The 21988-nt window shown below is 43.2% G+C and overlaps 1 protein-coding gene across 1 annotated transcript in view; it reads left to right on the forward strand.

Moving 5' to 3' along the window:
• The window catches only part of RTTN (rotatin), a 327600-nt gene that overhangs the window by 238782 nt on the left and 66830 nt on the right, over positions 1–21988 (forward strand). Inside the window, exons 37-44 of the mRNA XM_069730984.1 lie at positions 4021–4219; positions 4632–4722; positions 10479–10629; positions 13022–13159; positions 14454–14647; positions 15084–15189; positions 16503–16600; positions 18129–18206. Of these exons, the coding sequence (XP_069587085.1) occupies positions 4021–4219; positions 4632–4722; positions 10479–10629; positions 13022–13159; positions 14454–14647; positions 15084–15189; positions 16503–16600; positions 18129–18206 (1055 nt within the window). The remainder of the gene's footprint in view (positions 1–4020; positions 4220–4631; positions 4723–10478; positions 10630–13021; positions 13160–14453; positions 14648–15083; positions 15190–16502; positions 16601–18128; positions 18207–21988) is intronic.

Genomic DNA, 21988 nt, shown 5'->3' on the forward strand with positions numbered 1-21988 from the left:
TATATACTCACCTGCTGGGATCCAATCCAGCGAGGCTGTGACTCAGCCGCACGCGGCTCGGCGGACTGCAGAGGGTGAGTATAGCAGGTTTTTTGTTTTTTTATTATTTTTAACATTACATCTTTTTACTCTTGATGCTGCATAGGCAGCAGCAATAGTAAAAAGTTGGGGACACACAGGGTTAATAGCAGCGGTAACGGAGTGCGTTACCCGCGGCATAACGCGGTCCGTTAACCCTGGCATTAACCCTGTGTGAGCGGTGACTGGAGGGGAGTATGCGGGCGCTGACTGCGGGGAGTATGGAGCGGGCATCGGGCACTGACTGCAGGGGAGTAGGGAGGGACTAATCAGACTGTGCCCGTCGCTGATTGGTCGCGGCAGCCATGACAGGCAGCTGGCGAGACCAATCAGCGACGCGGGATTTCCGTGACGGAACTTGCCGACAGACAGAAAGACAGACAGATGGAAGTACCCCTAAGACTGTATATATAGTACAGACCAAAAGTTTGGACACATCTTCTCATTTAAAGATTTTTCTGTATTTTCATGACTATGAAAATTGTACATTCACTCTGAAGGCATCAAAACTATGAATTCACACATGTGGAATTATATACTTAACAAAAAAGTGTGAAACAACTGAAATTATCTACTATATACTTGTCTAAGGGTCACTTCCGTCTTTCTGTCTGTCTTTTTTTCTGTCTGTCTTTCTGACTGTTTCGGAAATCCCAAGTTGCTGTATGGTCGTGGCAAAACGGCCACGACCAATCAGCGACGGGCACAGTCCAGCGGCAAAATGGCCGCTCCTTACTCCCCGCAGACAGTGCCCACTCCATACTCCCGTCCAGTCAGCGCTCACAAAGGGTTAATGGCAGCGCCAACATACCGCGCTATGCCGCGGTGTAACGCACTCCGTTAATGCTGCTATTAACCCTGTGTGACCAACTTTTTACTATTGATGCTGCCTATGCAGCATCAATAGCAAAAAGATCTAATGTTAAAAATCATAAAAAAATAAAAAATCATTATATACTCACCCTCCGTTGGCCCCCCGAATCCAGCCAAGGCCTTTCCCGCTCCTCACGACACTCCGGTGACCGGTCCATGCATTGCGGTCTCGCGAGATGACGTAGCGGTCTCGCGAGACCGTTACGTCATCATCTCGCGAGACTGCAATGCTCTCTTGGGAACGGAGCGTCGCGAGGAGCATCGGTAAATGCCTCGGCTGGATCCGGGGGGCCGACGGAGGGTGAGTATATAACTATTTTTCATTTTAATTCTTTTTTTTAACGGGGATATGGTGCCCACATTGCTATATACTACATGGGCTGTGTTATATACTACATCTCTGTGCTATATACTATGTGGGCTGTGCTATATACTACGTGGCTGTGGTATATATTACGTGGCTGGGCAATATACTACATCGCTGTGCTATATACTGGCCTGTTATATACTGCATGTGCTGTGTTATATACTGCGTCTCTGTGCTATCTACTACGTGGCTGTGCTATATACTACGTGGCTGTGCTATATACTACGTGGCTGTGCTATATACTACGTGGCTGTGCTATATACTACGTGGCTGTGCTATATACTACGTGGCTGTGCTATATACTACGTGGCTGGATAATATATTACGTGGCTGTGCAATATGTTACATGGCTGTGCAATATATTCCGTGGCTGGGTAATATACTACGCGGCTGGGTAATATACTACGTGGCTGGGCAATATTCTACGTGGCTGGGCAATATACTAAGTGGCTGGGCAATATACTACTTGGCTGGTCATTATACTACGTGGCTGAGCAATATACTATGTGGCTGGGCAATATACTACGTGGCTGGGCTATTTACTACGTGGGCTGTGCTATATGCTACATGGCTGGGCAATATACTACGTGGCTGTGCTATATACTATGTGGCTGTGTTATACGCTACTTGGCTGTGCTATATTTCTCTGCTGTATCTGTGCATCATGAATTGTGGTATGTGTTAGAGGGGGTCCCACTGAGACTCTTTCGCCCGGAGCCCTCAAAAACCTGGAGCCGGCCCTGGCTTCACTGATTGGTCACGCCCGGCCGCGAACAATCAGCGACAGGCACAGTCCGCCCGCGGAATTTGAACCACGCTAATTGGTCGCGGCCAGCCGAATCCTGTGTGTAAATTGCATTATTCTGAAAACTTCATAAATAAACTACATACATATTCTAGAATACCCGATGCGTTACAATCGGGCCACCCTCTAGTGTCTTATATTCTAGGTTCTTCAAAGTATCCACCTTTTGCTTTGATGACTCCTTTGCACACTCTTGGCATTCTCTTGATGTTTAGTTGGACCATCATTTATTTTTCAACAGGACAATGACCCCAAACACACCTCAATTCCCGGTGACTACCTCTTGAAGCTCATCAAGAGAATTCCAAGAGTGTGCAAAGCAGTCATCAAAGCAAAAGGTGGCTACTTTGAAGAACCTAGAATATAAGACATAATTTCAGTCTTCACACTTTTTTGTTAAATGTATAATTCCACATGTGTTAATTCATAGTTTTGATGCCTTATATATATATATATATATATATATATATATATACATACATACATACATACATACATACATACATACATACATATATATATATATATATATATATATATATATATATATATATATATATATATATATATATATATATAGCATTATTTGGCATACAGTAAGCTAATCAATTGAAGAAGGAAAATAAAATCCACTAAATGGACAGAAATAATGGGACACATCTTGGCCAATGAATTCAGGTTGTTCATTTAGTCCTATTGCCTAGTCGTGTGCTCTGCCTTTATTAACCTGTGAAAGAAGGAGTATTTCTAATTTTGTGAGATTTCTTGCCTCATAAATATTCCGCAATGAACTGAGTGATTGTATTAGAAAGTGGGAGTGTTTAGGATCCACAGCAGCTCGGCCACAAGGCGGCAGACCATGGGAAGTTATAAAGCGGAGTCGACGACTGCTGACGTGCTTAATGGTAGTCCGGTCCCTGTCGACTACATAACTACAGAGCTCCAAACCTCTGACATCTGCACGGGTGCTTCATGACGTGGGTTGCCATTAGAGATGAGCGAATATGTTCGGAAAACCATAGCCGTAGCCTAATGTGCCATATTCGTGCCGAATTTATGTTTGACTATCGTTTCCGAACATATTTGCTCATCTCTACTCCACTTGACTCCAGTGGCGTTTGGCTATGTTTGACGCATATTTCAAATACGATGATTGTAATCAAAAAACGAATATTGAAATATTTGCTCATCTAAGTTGGCATGGCCAATCCGCTGCATGCAAGCCTTACATTACTCCATCTGATGCTTGGCATTGTGCTTGGTGATGTCAAACAGGTCATCACTGGACTCTGGAGCAGTGGAAATGCACTTTTGTCAGTCTGATGGATGAGTCTGTTTTTGGTGAATGCCAAATGGATAATGTTATGAGGTTGACTTGGGCAGATTAATTCCTCAGAAGGGAAATTGTAATTCTTAAGCATACCAAGACATTTTGTACAATTGTAGCGTCCAACTTTGTGAGAACTGTTTGGGGAAGGCCTTTTTCTTTTCCAGCATGGCTATGTTCCAGTGCACAAAGTGAGGTCCATAAAGACATGATAGTGAGTTTTAAACACTTTTTGGAAGAACCCGAATGGAGATTGCAAGCCAGGTCGTCTTATCCAAAATCAGGGTGCGACCTCACATCGTCCAGATAAATGGGCAAATATGTCCACAAACACTCCAAAATCTTGTAGAAAGCCTCCCTAGAAGACTGTAAACTGCTTTAGCTGCAGAGTTGGAGCTGACCCATAACAATGCCTGTGCCTTTTAGAATGGGATGTCATAAATTTCAGCCGATACTGCCGACCTCTTCCATTGAGATTAGGCTGACTATTTCTCTTTACAATGTCATTAATAGGAAATGCTTTTTCACCTTTTAATAGATTAAGGCTTATTCTTTGTCTTTTCGCTGCAGGTCAGAACAATAAGGTCATAACGGCATCTCTGAGCTCAGAGGAGATGGGCGCCTCCGTGTGCATGCCTGACCAGCGGTCATTAGTTACGCCATGTCTCTTGTCAGCTGTATGCGGCTTACTGGAGAACCTGCTCGTAAGGAATCCTGAAGACGTAGGGATTGCCTTGTCTGACATACAGTTGGTCACTGATCTGATTAGGTACTAGGAAGCAGCCAGTTTCCTTTTTATGACATATATTAAAATGTGTTTGTTTTTAATTCTAAAACTATTAAAGTCCTAATATCATGGTTCATGATGTGATCAGACCTTCATTAGGTGCTGCCTAGAGGGAGCTCCATCTGCTAGCTCCGGTATTGTAGAAGCTTCAGACATTGATCCATCCTTTATAGCCACATTGAGATTTTATATAATTTTAGGAAGTTTTACTTCTTCTACAAATAATGTTGTTCTAGTGTAATGATCACGTATCATTCTGCTTTTATTAGAGGAGGACGAGCCCAGGCAGCCATTCATTGAATATTTCAGTGTGTCCTCACTGCATCTGCTGTGTAATGTGATCTGGCCATGTAGAAGAAGCTCCTGATTGTCCTTTGTGTCCTCTCATTTACAGTCTCGTAAAGCCAGCTGTGCTAGAAAGATGTTTCTCGGAACTCAAGACTTCCTTCACCCCTGAAGGTCGTGCAAGGAATGTAAAGTCACAGGTCAGTCTTCCCTCCCGCACCTGGGTTAATGCTGTTGGTGCTGCACAGAGGAGCTCGCTGAACCCGTCAGCTCTTTATTATAGGAGGTAGCTGACCATCTTAATCCAGAGTTAGTGGCATTACGTGTATTGCACTGGTCTCCGGCAGAGAATTACGTTTCTCACACATTCGTATTTATGATGGTCCACTAACTAAGGAAGCAAGACTCTGTACTGCTCTCTACTTATTCCTGTCTGCTGCTCAATCATAGTGGCTGAATTCTCTTATTTTAATTTTTTTTTTACACCGCATTTAGGGTCTGAAAAATTGATCAAAGGTAAACATGCATGTATCTGATCACATGAGCGGCTTACGTATGCTAATCCATAGCTTTTATCAGTGCCCATGTATGCAAAGGTTGGGTACATTCTCCAAGGTATTGGGGCATCTATCACAAAACTAATCACCCTGCTGGGTAGTGTAAAAAGACAAGTTTTAAAGGGAATCTGTCTTTAACTCATTGTTCTGTCAGATTACGTAGAAAAAACCCTACTGAGAGAGACCCTGATTCCCGCCATGTATTGCTTCGTTTACTGTGTTCAGGAGTTACAATAGTCACAGTTTTCTCTTCTGTTGATGTAGCAGAACTCAGCTGTTGAGCTGTTTGCAATCCCATCCGCACCTTTCTGTGTACAAAGTATGGTGACTGAGAGCTGCTGTGGGGATTGGTTGGACTACCGAGCACGAGGCCAGTTGTCCTGTAGTGATAATCTTCTTCTGTATGTATATAGCAAAAACCTGGTGACCGATTCCCTTTAACCAGTTCCCATCACTGTAGTACCAGTTTTCATCCTAATAGAACATGCCAGTTCCTATAAATTCACAAGAAAAGGTTTGAAGAAGATTAATTGCTTTCAGTACTGAGAGAAATGAATAAAGCTTCCATAAGCCCTGCATCTTCACCCATGGATTGTGATCCCAGGCCCCTGTATCGCTTAGGCTACGTTCAGATTAGTGTTTCCCGACGCTGCGTCGGGCGACGCACGCGTCATGCGCCCCTATGTTTAACATGGGGGACGCATGCGTTTTTCTTGTTGCGTTTTCCGACACGTGCGTCGTTTTTGACGCTAGCGTCGGACGCAAGAAAATGCAACAAGTTGCATTTTTCTTGCGTCCGATTTTCGTCAAAAAACGATGCACGCGTTGCAAGATGCAGCGTTTTTGCGTGCGTTTGCACGCGTTTTTTCGTGCGTTGCGTCGCCGACGCAGCGGCGCGCAACGCTAATCTGAACGTAGCCTTACAGTGCTCACTCCCCCATCACCACTGGTAGAGCAGCGGGGAGTGAGTGGGATCGGCCACTCTTCAGCGGTGTTTAACCATTAACTCCTCTGCTTGACATAGGAAGGTCTCACCATCGGCTCTCTGCAATGCCGTAACATGACCTCTTGCTCTATATATAATGATTGTACCTGAGGCAAATAAGTCGAAGTCTTGATAACAATTCTTATTTTTATTGACATGACCAATCAAACAGTACCAACGTTTCGGCCAACAGAGGCCTTTATCAAGGTATTTATCTGTATGACTTAGGTGCAAAGAGACACATTCTTTATGTTGCTTGAAAGGGAACAGGGATTTACCACTGTGGTGAGAACGGGAGACTCAAAGCTGGACAGGATGCGACACTTACAGGATAGGTAATGTACTGCTCATGTAGTGCAGGGCATCATCTCAGCCTGTCGGTGTAGACCTGGAGCCCTTAGGTATTGTATTGTCTATGCCATCAAAAGATCACATAATCAAGTACCCTTGTGGGACTAATATTGTATTAACAAAAAAATACTGTACTAGTTTTTAAATTTATTATTTTTTTTTTTAAAAAGAGAACACTGTTCTAAACCAACCTATTTGTTTGTCAGAAATAGAAGAAGCTATGCTTTTATTCAAATTAAACAAAACAGGCGCCGATAGGTTCTTGGTCCTACACTGCAGAATATGCCACTACAGTTAACCCTCACTTCACTGGCTATTTTAACTCCTAAGAAATGGACACTCTCCTGGTATGATGATCAAGTCAAATTTAGACTAAACGTTGTGGTCAAACAATAGAACCAGGTCCCTAATTAACAGTGACCTTACAACTTCTAGCAAAAATCTTAGCTCAGTGCCTCAACAATTTGAGTTATTTGATACATGGAGATCAGTTCAGCTTTGTATCGCATTGACATGCCTCTGATAATGTGCACCAGGTCTCACATCTGCTCCACTAGTGCAGGCGATGCAGTCACCCAACAGCCCAAGTACGTTACAATAACTTCTCTTCTTCCTTGTCAAGGTTGCCCCCCATCTCAATGGTATATGTTACTTACTATTACATCCCTGCATCCCAAACTAACAGCCTTCATCTCGACTCAAGTATGTCTGACATCAAGATTTCATCAGTCTGACCTTAGCTTTTTTATATTTGGAGATGATATCCTATTCTTACTTACCTCCCCCCAAACCTCACTCCGTGCCCTGCTGCACATTTATCCAAGTTTGACTTCATTTCCAGCCTTGAGGTCAAGCAACCAAATCCTATGCTCTGAATATTTCAAATTTCCCCTTTTTTTGTAATGCATTTGAAACACATCGTTCCTTTTCAATGGGCCTCTGGCCTTATGATTACAGAGGCATCAAGTTGACCGCAAGCTTCTCTTTTACACAACATACCCTCAAACACTACGCAAACTCCTCTCTCTATTACAAATGTGGGGCAAACTTCAACTTTCTTGGCTAGGTCATATATACGCCCTTAAATGACATTACTTATTATTCTACCTTTTCTGTGTCTATCCAAACCCTGTACCATCTCACTACCTTAAAATAAGGTAAAAAATAAAATAAAACTTAACTCTTTTGGAAAGGAGGCACTCCACATGTAAATTATTATTATTATTATTAGTGGATGCTTTCCTGAAACGGAAAGTACTTGCAAGCAGCATAATACAAAGAATAGCAGGTTTACCCAGAATCCTTTGCAGTAGGCCTTTGTGAAATATTCCTCTTTAAGTAGAGGGCTTTTTGGTCTCTTTCGTCCCGCTACATTTAGCCAAACTTGGGTTTTTTTCCCCCTAAGGTGGCTAGCATATATGTATTATTATTATTATTATTATCTATTTATATAGCACCATTAATTCCATGGTGCTGTACATGAGAAGGGGTTACATCAAAATAAAAATATCACTTACAGTAAACAAAACTAACAATGACAGACTGGTACAGAGGGAAGAGGACCCTGTCCTTGCGGGCTTACATTCTACAGGATTATGGGGAAAGAGACAGGAGGTCGAGGGTTGCAGTAGCTCCAATGGTTTTGAGGTGGCCGTGTGGTCTTTACAGGCTGTAAGCTTCATTGAAGAGGTGGGTTTTCAGATTTCTTTTGAAGGATCGAAAAGTAGTGGATAACCGGATGTGTTGGAGCACTGAATTCCAGAGTAAATAGGGCCACACCATACCGTCACTACCTTGAAGGCGGCCTAGAGGTTCCCAACCAATCTAAATACTACCAGGCAGCTAAACTGGCCCAACAAACTCTATATCAAACATCTGTCAAACCCCTTCTTTTACTTAGCCTGGAAGCCCCAAAATGTTCCCATTAGCTCTACATACCCTAATATGGCTCCCCTTACCCAACGTAAACACATTTTAAATCTTATAATGTCTAATTCTCTTAAAATTTGCTACTCCTTTGTGAAATATTCCTCTTCCCTCATTTCTCCCTTTTCGCCATTAGCATCTCTTTTGGATTACCCCCAATTTCCACCAGGCGTGGAATCCCTATTAGCATTCCACATATGGACTATAGCAGGCACTACTAGGCCTCATCTAATGTACAGGAGATGGAATCCTCCATTTCCCGATCCTCACACAAAAAGGTAATCATCCCTCCAAGGAAGTAATCAGATACTTCTACACCATACTCTCTCACCCCATTTGAACAGTGATATTGTCTAAACCCACTGTCTTGCTTGTCTATACCTATCTAAACCATCCCACCCACAGATGACACTTTACCTACACCTTTCTCTTGGAACCTCATGTTGGCTCCACACTAACTGATGGATCCAAATTTGGTCCGTTACCACGACTGACCTTCTTAATACTTGTGTGAGGCCATGATGAGAGTACCTGACTCCAGCCAGAGTAGCCAAAGCCATCCCCAACTATTTCAGTGTTTGAGGATGCAAGTGCACACCTCGTCAGAAATCCGCAGCGTCTGACAAGTGATGTCATCATCCGTTAGACAAGCTGAACCCTCACAACCCAGCTCCTTTCAGCTGGAAAAAAACTTGCGTGAAAACTCCAAAAGTTGCTAAATTTTGGTGCAATTAATTGCAAGTTTGGCAACTTGCCAAACATTTGTGACTTTTCAAAGCAATTTATACCAGAATTCCGGTGAAATTGCTTTCAGTCGGGACCAATCTCTTGTTTATCTCTCATGTTGAAGGCGAAAAAATTTAAAAAACAATTCCTGAATTACTGTTTTTGTCCATCTGTCCTACCAAAAAAAAAAGAACCACAGTCATATTTACCAAAAAAGTGAAAACTACAGTTTTTTTTCTTGAAAAAAATGATTCTATTTGTTTCCAAAAATATGATGGGGATATGAAGATAGAAAAATAAATGAGTAATGTACAAAAGTAATAAAACATAAATCTGTATACAGTTGGTATTGCCATGACCATACTGGCCCACTGACTAAAGTTAATACAGAATTGCTGTAATTATTTTTTCCTACGTATTCCCATAAAAGGTTAACAAAAGTAAGGTGGGCTGTATCTACCCTAAAATAAGAAACACAGTACATCCTGAAAAAAAACATGCACTCATACTGTTATATCGATGGGAAAAAAAATATTGTTCCTGGAATGCAGAGATTACGTAACCACAAACTGTGTATGGACATCAAAGGGGTGTTCCCAACTTGAAGATCATATCCCAATATGTGGTAGGTGTAGTAATAATAATAGTAAATACCTTCAAAATAGAAAGACCTTAGCAGAACCATACTACATTTCTGTTGCTTACCCCATGTTTAGGGCATTGCAGTAGCTTGGGTATATATGATTACGACCACTCATATAGTGACATTTAGTTGTTAGTAGTCGTAACCATGGAAATCTAAGCTACTGCAGTGCCCTGCACATGGGTTAAGCGACATAGTGAATCAGAAGAACTATGCTAAATTCCAAATTGAAGGTATTTCTTCTTCTTTTTCTCCTTCTTTGTCCTCTTCTTCCTCTTCCTCCACCTCCACCACAGCTGATGGGAGGTGCAGGGTGTTGCAATGCTGCCGATCAGACCTTAGGCTAGACCATCGATCTTAAAGTTCTGGACAACCCCTTTAACAAAAATCAACTTTGATTTTTTTTTTTTTTTTGTGAATGAGGCTACAAGTGCACCAAGGGCAGGTCACATCCTGGCTACTGCATCAATCTACCACACTATTCTGTGCTTCACTGATGTTGCTGCTGATAACATTGACACAGTGATGCAAAAAAGGCATTAGTGAAGGCCCTGCCGCCAAAGATTCAACGCGGATCTTTTCAGCGATACCAAATGCTTTTGCGCCCATGAAGGTATCTGACCTTGTCTTTTTTCACCCTCACCAGGGCTGCAATCTGTTTGTGTCCCTGAAGCTTCTGAGTCCAGTAGAAAGCTCCTAGTTTATTTTATTTTGTGTATCCGATTTCATGGTACCTGCTATTTAACCTGTTATCCATTTGTTGTGTAGGTGCTTTCTCTGCTCCACTACCTCTCCGCATTGTCCAGATTTCTGCAGTCATGTCTGCTGGTCAATGCTGCTTTGCTGACAGAAGACAGGATGTGCCCGCTATTGACGGCTTTATTCTCACTGCTGTTTGTCCAGCACAAGAAGGCTTTCGGTATGTGGCCAATAATACAATTTGTGGTGTTCCCTTCTTGTTAATTGACATTAATTGGCGTTACTGTACATAGCTGTCCATAAACGGTGATCAGGGCACACGATGTCCATGTAGAAGCCGATACTGATGGACACAAGGTAACCTTAGAAAGATGGGCCTGTATAAGACCAAAGTGTATGATCCGTAGGCTGCTTTACTCCAGAATAATACATTTCCTATTAATTTAGCCAAAGCTTGAACGAAAGCATACAGTGGGCGCTTGAGGCATTGCAGGGTAGTTCCAAATTGTGTTTGCAGTCGTTGCCCCCACCCACCGCCAATGGTGCGTCTTCATCCATCACTATTTAACCCTTGCCAACATGGCCAATATACACAGCATTTGAATATCTTCATCTATCCCATAGAAATTGAATGACACTTTACCTTGGCTTCATTTCAATGGTTGACAAGGGACCACCGTTCTTGTGATTTGTAAGTACCTTGCTACTCCTTTAGTGGACAAACATTGCAGTCATGCAGCTGTGGGAATTGGGGGGGGCGGTTGGCAGACACAGCCGAGGTCCTTGAAGAGAGGGCGAGCATAGACTGTTTATAACCACCTCTGCCTTCCTGTATACAGAGCGCTAAGCTAGTGCTGTGTATACAGTAATTGTCCGAACTAATGGCACATCCTCTTCCATACACCGCGTTCATGTGATCCCCGGGTCTAGTGAGAGCAGAAGCTGCTGGGTCCTGGGAGACCCGGTCAGCTTTGTTATGCCGCCTGGATGAACCTGGGGATAATATACCAGCCATGTCTACAGGGGGAAAAGTATTTAAATGTTATAATTCCCCTGAAGATCTATTATGATAAGGTATTTTGGGCACAGCAGCCAATCAGATTTTTAGATTTCTGTCTTCTTGATTAGGTTTTATAATTGAATAAGTGGTTTGATTGGCTGCTTGATCACATTTTGGATGATCTTTATGCAATTTTAATAATAAAGTCCATATTCTGGTTTAGGCAGTAGTTAAATACCATGCCAGAGATGAAGAAGGTACAGTCAGCATGAATGACTACTCCTCATATATAACTGCTATGAGATAGAAAATGTTAAAGACCCATGCGTTTCTATTAGATTTATATTAACTCCGTTCTTTTATACTTGCCCATCCCTTAATGCTGCATTTTCTCCTTTTTTTATGCCTTTAATACAATATCTTCACCGCTTCAAATGTAATTGTAATTTAAACCCTTCAGTAATGCATCATTAAGTCTTCCTCCAATTGTACTTGCTCTACAATTTTATTCAAATTGCCAGGTTTGTTTTCCTCACTCAACTAAATACGGTCAAACAAAAACTTAATGGTAACTTGCAACGTACAGCGAATGGAATCTTTGGGTTAATGGATTTTTTTTTCTTAAGACAAAAATCTACTTGTTAGAAATTTGCAGAGCTTTACCTTCCAGATGTTGCAGTTTGTCACTAGGAATCTTCTGTCCACTTCCCGGACCTCTGACTTTGCCACATTTGTTGTTCATGATCCTTCTGTCTGGAGGTGACCGTTATTTGTCAGAATAAAACCACTGCAGCCAATAATGTATCGGGGAGGACACAAGGGGCGGTTTACCAGAGTCTGAAATTTTAAAAAGTTGTATATTTTTTTCGATTGAAAAGTCGTGCTCTTAAAAAGTGTCATCGCTAGTGGTTCATCTGTGCTCCACTGTGAGCCGTATCAGTGTCAAAATTACCCTGACTCGGTTGGTTCTCATGACGGAGCAGGCTGCCACAGGCTCCCTACCCCACCGCTCTCTGTCCTGAGATTACAGACCAGATCGTTCTAGGCCTATGGCCTACACCATATCAGAGTCCCAATACAGGGGTAAATGTCAATGCATTGTCGTACCAGACGGACTCAGGACTCAAAAAGGGGAGTATAAAATGTATGTTTTGTGGGGGGTGGCACAAAGTTGGCATTATTGCTTTTGGAATGGACACATCATTATTTTTTAGGGGAAACTAAGTGAACATTAATTGTTTTAAGCGGGCACTAGTTCCTGGGCTAGATAGCACAATACTTGCTGTCCCCGCTTGACCCTTCCTTATATTGCTCACTAGTAAACATCCGTTTCTGGTGGTCTTTGCTCATTTCAGAGTATTCAGCCTCTCATAAGTGTACTGTATGTATATCGTCTCTGTCCTGGGCAGTTTGGGCTGTGTGATGGAAAACATTTCAATTTCTAAACGTCGTCTTCTGCAGTCAGCACATCAAACAAGTGGTAAAAGCCTTTTATGTCCGGTCTTTTATGCAGCTCTTCGCTTTTAACATTTTCCCAAAATGTTTTCTAATGCGGCTAGTGCAGATATTAATCATCTTTTATGATAAATTCATATGTGCATTATTATTTCAGATATCGAGCTAAAAGCTGCAATTTATCAGTCATGGACAGACATATTTTTATTTTTAACCACCTTGCTAAGAAAAAATGGACCAGGTGCCATCTCTCCCATAACATCTGCATTGACAAAATGTGGGATTGCATTCTTCGGTAAGATACAGATTCTTTAATGTACATTTTTTTCAATATTGTAGAATTTACTTAGTAAAATGTGTACTTTTGTTTCCATTAATTTCCTTTCCCAGTAGGTATTAATTCCATGTGGCTACTATGTATCCATCCACCTACTGAACATAATATTATTTTCAGATCCGATATTCTGTGCTGGTTAATTTTGTCTTGTACTTTTATTTAGTTTTACATTTATCTTCTTTATATGCAAAGCCCCAAATTGCCGGCGTTCCCATATGGATCCATTTATTACAGATAAATATCCATTATTGCTGTAGGAAACTGTATTTGCTGATGTCCAGGGAGTCTCCAACTTATGTACCATCCCTACTTATGAAAGTCAGATATTCAACACAAAAAACTAATATTCCCCTCTGGCTGCCATCCAGTCCCCTTTTTTTCTTCTGTCGTATGCCACATCTCTGGCTCCTTCATTATAGACAAGGACTCCCGTCCGTATCCAGGCCGGAGCTTTCTGCGCATCATAAGATCGTATTGTCATCTCAACCTCATGACACACAGTAAGCTCCGGTCTAGATACGGCCGGAAGTCCTGGCCAACAGGAAAAGAAGGGGATCGGATGGCCATGGTGGGTATTGGTTAAACAAGAACCTCTCCTCTTCGGTCGGTCACGCCACTGCCTGGCATATCAAACTTCTTTTCCCCATTGTGTCATATACCTCCAACACTCACAGCCGCATCCACAGCCTAAATGTAACTTTGCGTGATAAGGTCACGACGTTGATGTTGTGACTTGAACATGTGCAGTAACCTCCAATGAGTGGGCACAATGGTAAGTCCTGGCCTACAGTGAAGTGGCTGGAGTTAGGATGCGCCTGATGACCCAAAGAAAAGAACCATATGGTGGCTATTGAGCAGCAGGATGGCCAAAGTGGTCAACGGTCAGAGAAATATTTCTCTATCGTATTTAGCTTGTGACCTGGAGATTGCCTGTACTTGTTACATGTGGATGAATTAAATGCGATGCCACATGGATCAGAGTTCATTACTTCCCCTTCTAACAATCGGTGGGTGTCTCACCTATGGATCATGTATGATGATGATTTTTTTAAATTCAGTAAACCCTTTATGATGTAAAATCTTGCCTACATTTGGCCACCACAATGGCAGGAACCAATTGCTTATACCTCTATTATCAGCATTCAGTACAGTATGCAGTATACTACAAGCTTCCCGTGTCATGCCGGCAGACCCCTTCTTTGGATTTTGTATGTTTTTCTATATTAAAAGAGCCAATATTTTTTTCCTCTAGACACCATTTCTGAATGCTTAGCGTTATCCGAAAAACATCTTCATCTGTGCGTGGCCAGCTTGCAATTTCTATCAGTTCTTCTAGCAGAAGAAGGAAACCGACAACCGGAGTCACAGGAGTCTAACCCAACACTCACTTCATTACTAGATGGAAATCTCCGGATGGGAAGCAGCCTGTGCAAAATCATTTTACAGGTGAGTGTTTCTATGTGCGATATGCGTACACTGTACACTAGTCTGCACATAAGGCAATAAACCTCTCATCACACCGTGGCATATGACACTGGTATCCTAGTGTAGATTGGATTTTGCACCGTCTTGCATAAGAGGTAGCCAAGCAGATGTTCTTACAAGGGGAAATCATGTTATTTTATCCTGTGGGAGAATTCTTTGCCATATGTTGGCGAGTTTCTTCCGGGATCTAAGGTCCCAGACATGGAGGATAGTCATATTTTCTGGCTCTGGTCACTAAGCATTTCTAGCTGCAGCTGTTTGTGAAGTTTGGGAGGTTGTCATTGCAATCCAAGATGAAGTTCTCATGCGGCCGGTTTATAACTGTTTACATGTATGGTTCTATAACTATGTAATTTCTTGTATATTTTCTTAATGCAATACCTTGATATTGATGTAGATGTATGAAGAGAAATCCTCGGAGGACCCCGTCAGACAGATCTGTGTGAACTGCTTAATTCTGCTTTTGGCCGTCAGCCGGAGCGCCCAGGCGTACAGCCTACAAGGTGAGCTTTTAGACGTTGTTTTACACAATGGATTCTATTAGACAAGTGGCTAAACCCATGTGGTTTCCTTCTGGCTCCAGCTGGGGCGCACCACTAAGGCACCTAAAAAAGACATGTCTTTTACTACAATCAGTACAAGCAATTCCTAGAATTAGTTCTTATGACGTCCATATGTACAAAATAGTTTTCCAAAGCCATATGTGGTACCATATGTAGAAAGTACTTATGTAAAATAAAAAGACACAGGGCGTAGGACATCATGCTGTTCGGAAAAAAGAACAAGGCTTCTTATTGTAGCAGAGCAGTTCTCAGCTGCAGAATATGTCCAGTACTTCCTTGTAATATAATGTATGCTTTCTGTGGTTAAAAATAAATAAATATAAATGATGCTCTCCGTCTCCTCAAGTTGTGACATTTCTTATTACAAAAAGCAAATTAAATCTGTGCATGCTGCGGATTTTACCGCTGCGGAATCTTATAGCTGTAAAATCCGCAGTATGTTGATTATTTCTGCGGAATTGCAGCAATTCCTACGCCATAGTATTGCATTGAAATGCTCACTTTACGCATGGGGCTATGGTACCCAGGGTGGAGGAGACTCTCCTCCAGGCCCTTGGGAATCATATTTCTGTAAAAAAATAAAAAATAGGGATATACTTACCTTCTGATGGCCCCCGGAGTCCTCCTGCCTCTCAGCGGTGCACGCAGCGGCTTCCGTTCCCAGGGATGCATTGCGCGAGTCACCTGAGATGACATCGCGGTCACGCGACCATGGCGTCACAAAGGTCCTTCGCGCAAATCATCCCTGGGAACGGAACGTACCGGGAGCGCCGCTGAGGAGATCGGGGGCCGTCGGAAGGTGAGCATAACAATATTTTTAATTTTTTTTAATTATTTTAAACTTTCTATCTTTTACTATTGATACTGCATAGGCAGCATCAATAGTAAAAGGTTGGTCACACTTGTCAAGCACTATGCTTGACAAGTGTGAGCAACCTGTCAATCGCCTTTCCAAGCGATGCTTCAAATGTCTTGGAAAACGCAAGCATACTGCAAGCTAAAAACGCTTGCAAACCGCTAGTGTTTTATGGGAAAACGCATGCGAATTCCGCTTGCTTTTTACCTGCGGCGGGGAGTTGCGGAAATGCTGCGGACATTTCCGCAGCATTTCTGCAACGTGGGCACATAGTCTCAAAGCATGTCAGCCCTTAAATGAAAAGACCTGGCTTTCTTTTTGAGAATGGAGTTGTGGAAGGCAACTATATGAAGGTTTTATGGAATTGTGTTTTTTACTGTGTTGTTTGTACTTGTAGCTCATCTTATCGATACCTGCACGGAGAGGATGAAACATGTTCATGCCCAGCTGACTCTGGAGTCACTAAGACCAGCAAAATCTTCACAGAAAAAAAAGGTATTGACACGGTGATCATATTAAATGATAGACGTTGTGGGTTTGTGTCTTCAAAGGGGTTCAATAATTGATTAAAATGCTGAAAGGGTTTGTTCTGTATCAATGAGGAGGTGGAGATTCACTCCCCTATGTGCCAAAGTCCCAATTGTAGTGGAAAAACTTTCCAGACTCTGTCTCGTCCATTTGATTTATCTATCTAATTAAACCCTTTAATGAAATAATTCCATTAAACTTTTTATTGGCTAAACCTGTGTAAAAGTGTATGTAGTGTAGGTACTTTAATATACTCAGCAGTCGCCTTCTTTCCCAGTATCCAGCACTCCTCTGGTCCTCTTCTCACTGATGCGACTGCTTGTCCACGTCGCCGGATTACACTGCGCACTTTTTGTGAGCTGGAAGTCACTGTTACATTGTAAGTCTATTGGGGTCATGACGAGGCTCCATATGTTTACTTTATAAAAGCAGCTTCTGACTAATGCATAGACCCTAGTGTGGTCTGGGGAGTCACAATAGCAGGCACATGAGTGAGAAGAGGACCTGAGCAGCACTAAAAACCAAGGAATACAGCGCTCAGTGAATATATTAATACATCTACATTACGTATACATAGGTTTAGTCAAAGGAAAGTTTAGTGGCTAGTCTTTTGAAGTGTATGACTAAAAAGTCCTATACAAAATGCTCTTTTGTGCATGCAGTTTCTAAGAACTTAAACACATTTCCTGAGGAAGTAACTGAAGGCGGCAAGCATATTCAAGATTGAGAGTGGGTAACTTGTGAAGTCTGAACCCATTATCTCTAATGCCAACTGGTTTAGATGTTCTTTCTTTTTAGCTTCCCTTGTCCAGCTCATAAATAATGAGTAGCTAATTTCCATACATATATGTCTACCACTTGATCACTTTTATCAAATGTTTATTAAAAATGACTTGAAAATAAAGGAATGTCCTAATATAGAGGTTTGTGTTGTTATTTGCTTTCCCTTATATTGGTTTCTGGAGACGCCACATGACAGCCATTATAAATACAGTTTCCAAGGGACTTGTCACTAAACATTCTCTTGAATGCCAAATGTGCCTTGTCCTCCAACACTCTATACTGAAAACGATTGGTCTTGTCTTGCCAAACTTAGGGGTTGTCTTGTCGGAATATATTGATGACCTATCGGATCAGTGGGGGTGCAAATCTTCCCAATTAGGTATTACAAGTTCCATAACGATGCAGCACTGCTCAGCCCCATTCACTGTGTAGTGGCAGCTCCCACTGCAATGCACTGTGGTTGGGCGGCATGTATCAGCTGACAGGTTCCCGTTAAGTCTGGAATTGCTGGGTGACCATCATACTGATAACTGTGCTTGAATTTCACAAGTCTTTCCCGAACTTATTTAACCCTAGACGATGCACTTGTATTGTAATTTGGGAGAAGTCTTTAAATTGGGGGGATATTGGAGACCACAGAAATTGTGTTTTCAAATAAATGTTTTTCTGAAAAGAATTGTTGGTGGCAATCTCTACTTGTTGTGTCTTATAGGAGGAGAATCTATGCAAGCAGTTAAAAGTCAACATGAATCTTCTGAGGAACTGTATGTACAGAAATGAAGAGTGTAAAGTAAGTAGTTATCCTGTACTCTGAGCATGCTCTCCGCATAATGGGGGGAAGAATAGTCTCACACACAGATTGTTTTCCACACTCTTGATGAGGATATAGGTTTTTCTAGTACAAGGAATTTTAACAAAGTGCTATGCCATGTCCTGGCAGAGTTGTGATCTGTACAAAAGTGCCAGTGTCTTCCCTCTGAACAATCTTTAACCATGTGGTTAAGACAACACTAATTATGAATAGTGTTGAGCATTCCGATACCGCAAGTATCGGGTATCGGCCGATATTTGCGGTATCGGAATTCCGATACCGAATTCCGATACTTCCCGCGTATCGGATACCGGAATCGGAAGTTCCCAGAATTCAAATTGAACGCAGCAGCCAATGAGGAATGAATGAAAGTGTGGGCACATCCTGTTTAGCATGGTGGGCATGTAAGTACTGGCAAGGCTTGGATTGGCTGCTGAAATGATGTCACTCTGCACTATAAAAAAGCGCTGCCGCCATTTTGCGCTCACTCTGCTGTGATTTCAGTTAGGGACAGGACGCTGTGTTCTAACTGAGGGCCAGTTGAGCTAGCTAATTGCTTTATTTTCCTTTCCAAAGGCTAATTTAGCAAAACGCTGTGTGTTCTTCACTGTTCACCTTGCTCTTGCCTTGCAGCGCTGTTTTAACAGCGTTCTGCAAGGTCTCTGTGTGTGTGTGTGTGTGCAGCTCACTCTGTAGTCTGTGTGCAGCCATATACCCGGTTGTATTCAGCTCAGGGGGGGTTCACACTGCCTCACACAGTTGTTCTTTTTTGCTCTTAGTGCAGCCTGCTGCACATTTTTTCTCAAATTTCCTATTAGTGTTTTTCCACCAGTCTCCAGCTCTATTGTGGAAAAACACTACATAGGATAACCTAGAGGGGGGTTTTTGGGCCTTGCAGCGCCGTTTACGGCTGTCTGCACGGTCTCCGTGTGAGCCCAGCTCGCCCTGTAGTCTGTGTGCAGCCATAGCCGGTTGGATTCAGCTCAGGGTTCGTTACTGGCTCATACCTTGAGAAAAATTTTCCTTTTTTTCAAATAGTGCAGCCTGTTTAAAATTTGAAAAAAAAAATTCCTATTAGTGTCTTTCCACTCGTATCCAGCTAAATAGTGGAAAAACACTATATAGGATAACCTAGAGGAGGGTTTTTTGGCCTTGCAGCGCCGTTTACGGCTGTCTGCACGGTCTCCGTGTGAGCCCAGCTCGCCCTGTAGTCTGTGTGCAGCCATAGCCGGTTGGATTCAGCTCAGGGTTCGTTACTGGCTCATACCTTGAGAAAAATTTTCCTTTTTTTCAAATAGTGCAGCCTGTTTAAAATTTGAAAAAAAAAATTCCTATTAGTGTCTTTCCACTCGTATCCAGCTAAATAGTGGAAAAACACTATATAGGATAACCTAGAGGAGGGTTTTTTGGCCTTGCAGCGCCGTTTACGGCTGTCTGCACGGTCTCCGTGTGAGCCCAGCTCGCCCTGTAGTCTGTGTGCAGCCATAGCCGGTTGGATTCAGCTCAGGGTTCGTTACTGGCTCATACCTTGAGAAAAATTTTCCTTTTTTTCAAATAGTGCAGCCTGTTTAAAATTTGAAAAAAAAAATTCCTATTAGTGTCTTTCCACTCGTATCCAGCTAAATAGTGGAAAAACACTATATAGGATAACCTAGAGGAGGGTTTTTTGGCCTTGCAGCGCCGTTTACGGCTGTCTGCACGGTCTCCGTGTGAGCCCAGCTCGCCCTGTAGTCTGTGTGCAGCCATAGCCGGTTGGATTCAGCTCAGGGTGCGTTACTGCCTCATACCTTGAAAAAAAATTTCCTTTTTTTCAAATAGTGCAGCCAGTTTAAAATTTGAAAAAAAAAATTCCTATTAGTGTCTTTCCACTTGTATCCAGCTAAATAGTGGAAAAACACTATATAGGATAACCTAGAGGAGGGTTTCTTGGCCTTGCAGCGCCGTTTACGGCTGTCTGCACGGTCTCCGTGTGATTTAAACTAGCTCTGTAGCCCGATCTGCACCAAAAAAAAGGTTAAGTTCACCAAACACAACTTACACTTGTGTAGGCCACATTTGAAAAATAATAAAGTTTAGTCCACAATTTACAACATTAGTGTTTCTTACACCTGTTAGGAGGAGCATTACAGGAATAAGCACACTAAGGCCTTAGTACTTTTCTGCTTATCTTTATCTGTCAACCAAGATGAAGAGGGCAGGGAGTAAGGCACGTGGGCGTGGGCGCGGAGCAGGGAGAGGAGCAGGGAGAGGACGTGGTGATTCTGTGCCTGCTGCGGGCGCCGGTGACTCGTCGTCACTCAGTTTCAGCAGGGAACAGTCCTTCATGCGCAGCTTTGTCGGAGAGCGCCGTGCACCGCTGCTGCGTGAAGACCAAATTGAAGCCGTTGTCGGGTGGATGGCAGCTAACGCCTCGGCATCGACTTCAGTTAGTGCCACATCCTCTCAGGCACAGAGCACTGGAGAGCAGCCATCTGTCTCTTCACCACCTGCCAAATTGGCCAGGCAGTCAGAGAGCCCAGGACAGGAGCCGTCTCTACTTCTGTTCTCTGAATCTCTTGGCTTGGAAACAGGGGGCCAGCCAAGCAGCATTGGAGAAATGGAAGAAGAGGCAGTGTGCAGTGATGCCCAAAAGCTTTATCTCTCTGACTCTGAAGAGGCAGGTGGGCCAGTGCCTCCGGTGACCACAGCGCAGTACGCATCTGATGATGAAACTCAGGTGCCGCTTTCTCGTGCGTACTGTGCTGCTGAGACTACCCAGGAGGAGCAGTTGGTGGCAGAGGGTAGTGGAGATGATGAGGTCCTTGACCCATCGTGGCGTGAGGAACAGGAAGGTGGTGGGAGCAGCTCAGAGGAAGAGCTTCCTCTTACGGGCCAAAGAGGGAGAGGGAGGGGGAAGACTGCGGAGCCTGTAGCCTCCACTTTGGCACCCGTTAGGAGCCTGTCTCTTTCCAAAGCCAAAAAGGGCGCTCCCAAGACTTGCAGTGCCTGGTCCTTTTTTGACACAGTTGCAGATGACATTTGTTTTGTCAAATGCAAGCTGTGTCATCATAAAGTAAAAAGAGGGAAAAATGTCAGCAACCTCAATACCACAAATATGTGGAAACATGTGCGGACCAGGCACGCGGTGGAGTTACAGAAACACACTGAAGATGTAGGCCAACCAACAGCGGCAGCTACCACCTCTTCAGCTCGTGTTGCCTCTTCCTCCAGCTCACGCACAGCTGGTTTGGCTTCCTCCCAGAGACCTTGTGTAATTCCACCCACAGCACCACCTTCCCAGTCATCCTCACACTCCCAGTCTACTCTACAGCCATCGGTAGTACAGGCATGGGAGAAAAGGCGGGCATTCTCGGCCAACCACCCCCGAGCACAGGCTCTGAATGCAGGCATTGCCAAACTGTTGTCCCTGGAAATGCTCTCGTTCAGGCTGGTGGAGACTGACAGCTTCCGTGACTTGATGGCATTGGCAGTCCCACAGTACAAGGTGCCCAGCCGCTTTTACTTCAGCAGGCAGGCTGTCCCTGCCCTGCACAGGCATGTTGAGGCAAACATAAAACATGCGCTACTGAACGCCGTCAGTAGCAAGGTCCACCTCACCACCGATGCGTGGACCAGTCAGCATGGACAGGGGCGATATGTTTCCCTCACTGCCCATTGGGTTAATGTTGTTGAGCCAGGTACAGATCGTGCGAGTGGCGCAGGACGTGTCCTGCCCACTCCAAGGATTGCAGGAATCCAGTCTGTACGCATCGACTCCTCCT

Source organism: Ranitomeya imitator, chromosome 6, assembly GCF_032444005.1.
Source record: "Ranitomeya imitator isolate aRanImi1 chromosome 6, aRanImi1.pri, whole genome shotgun sequence".
Classification (NCBI taxonomy): domain Eukaryota; kingdom Metazoa; phylum Chordata; class Amphibia; order Anura; family Dendrobatidae; genus Ranitomeya; species Ranitomeya imitator.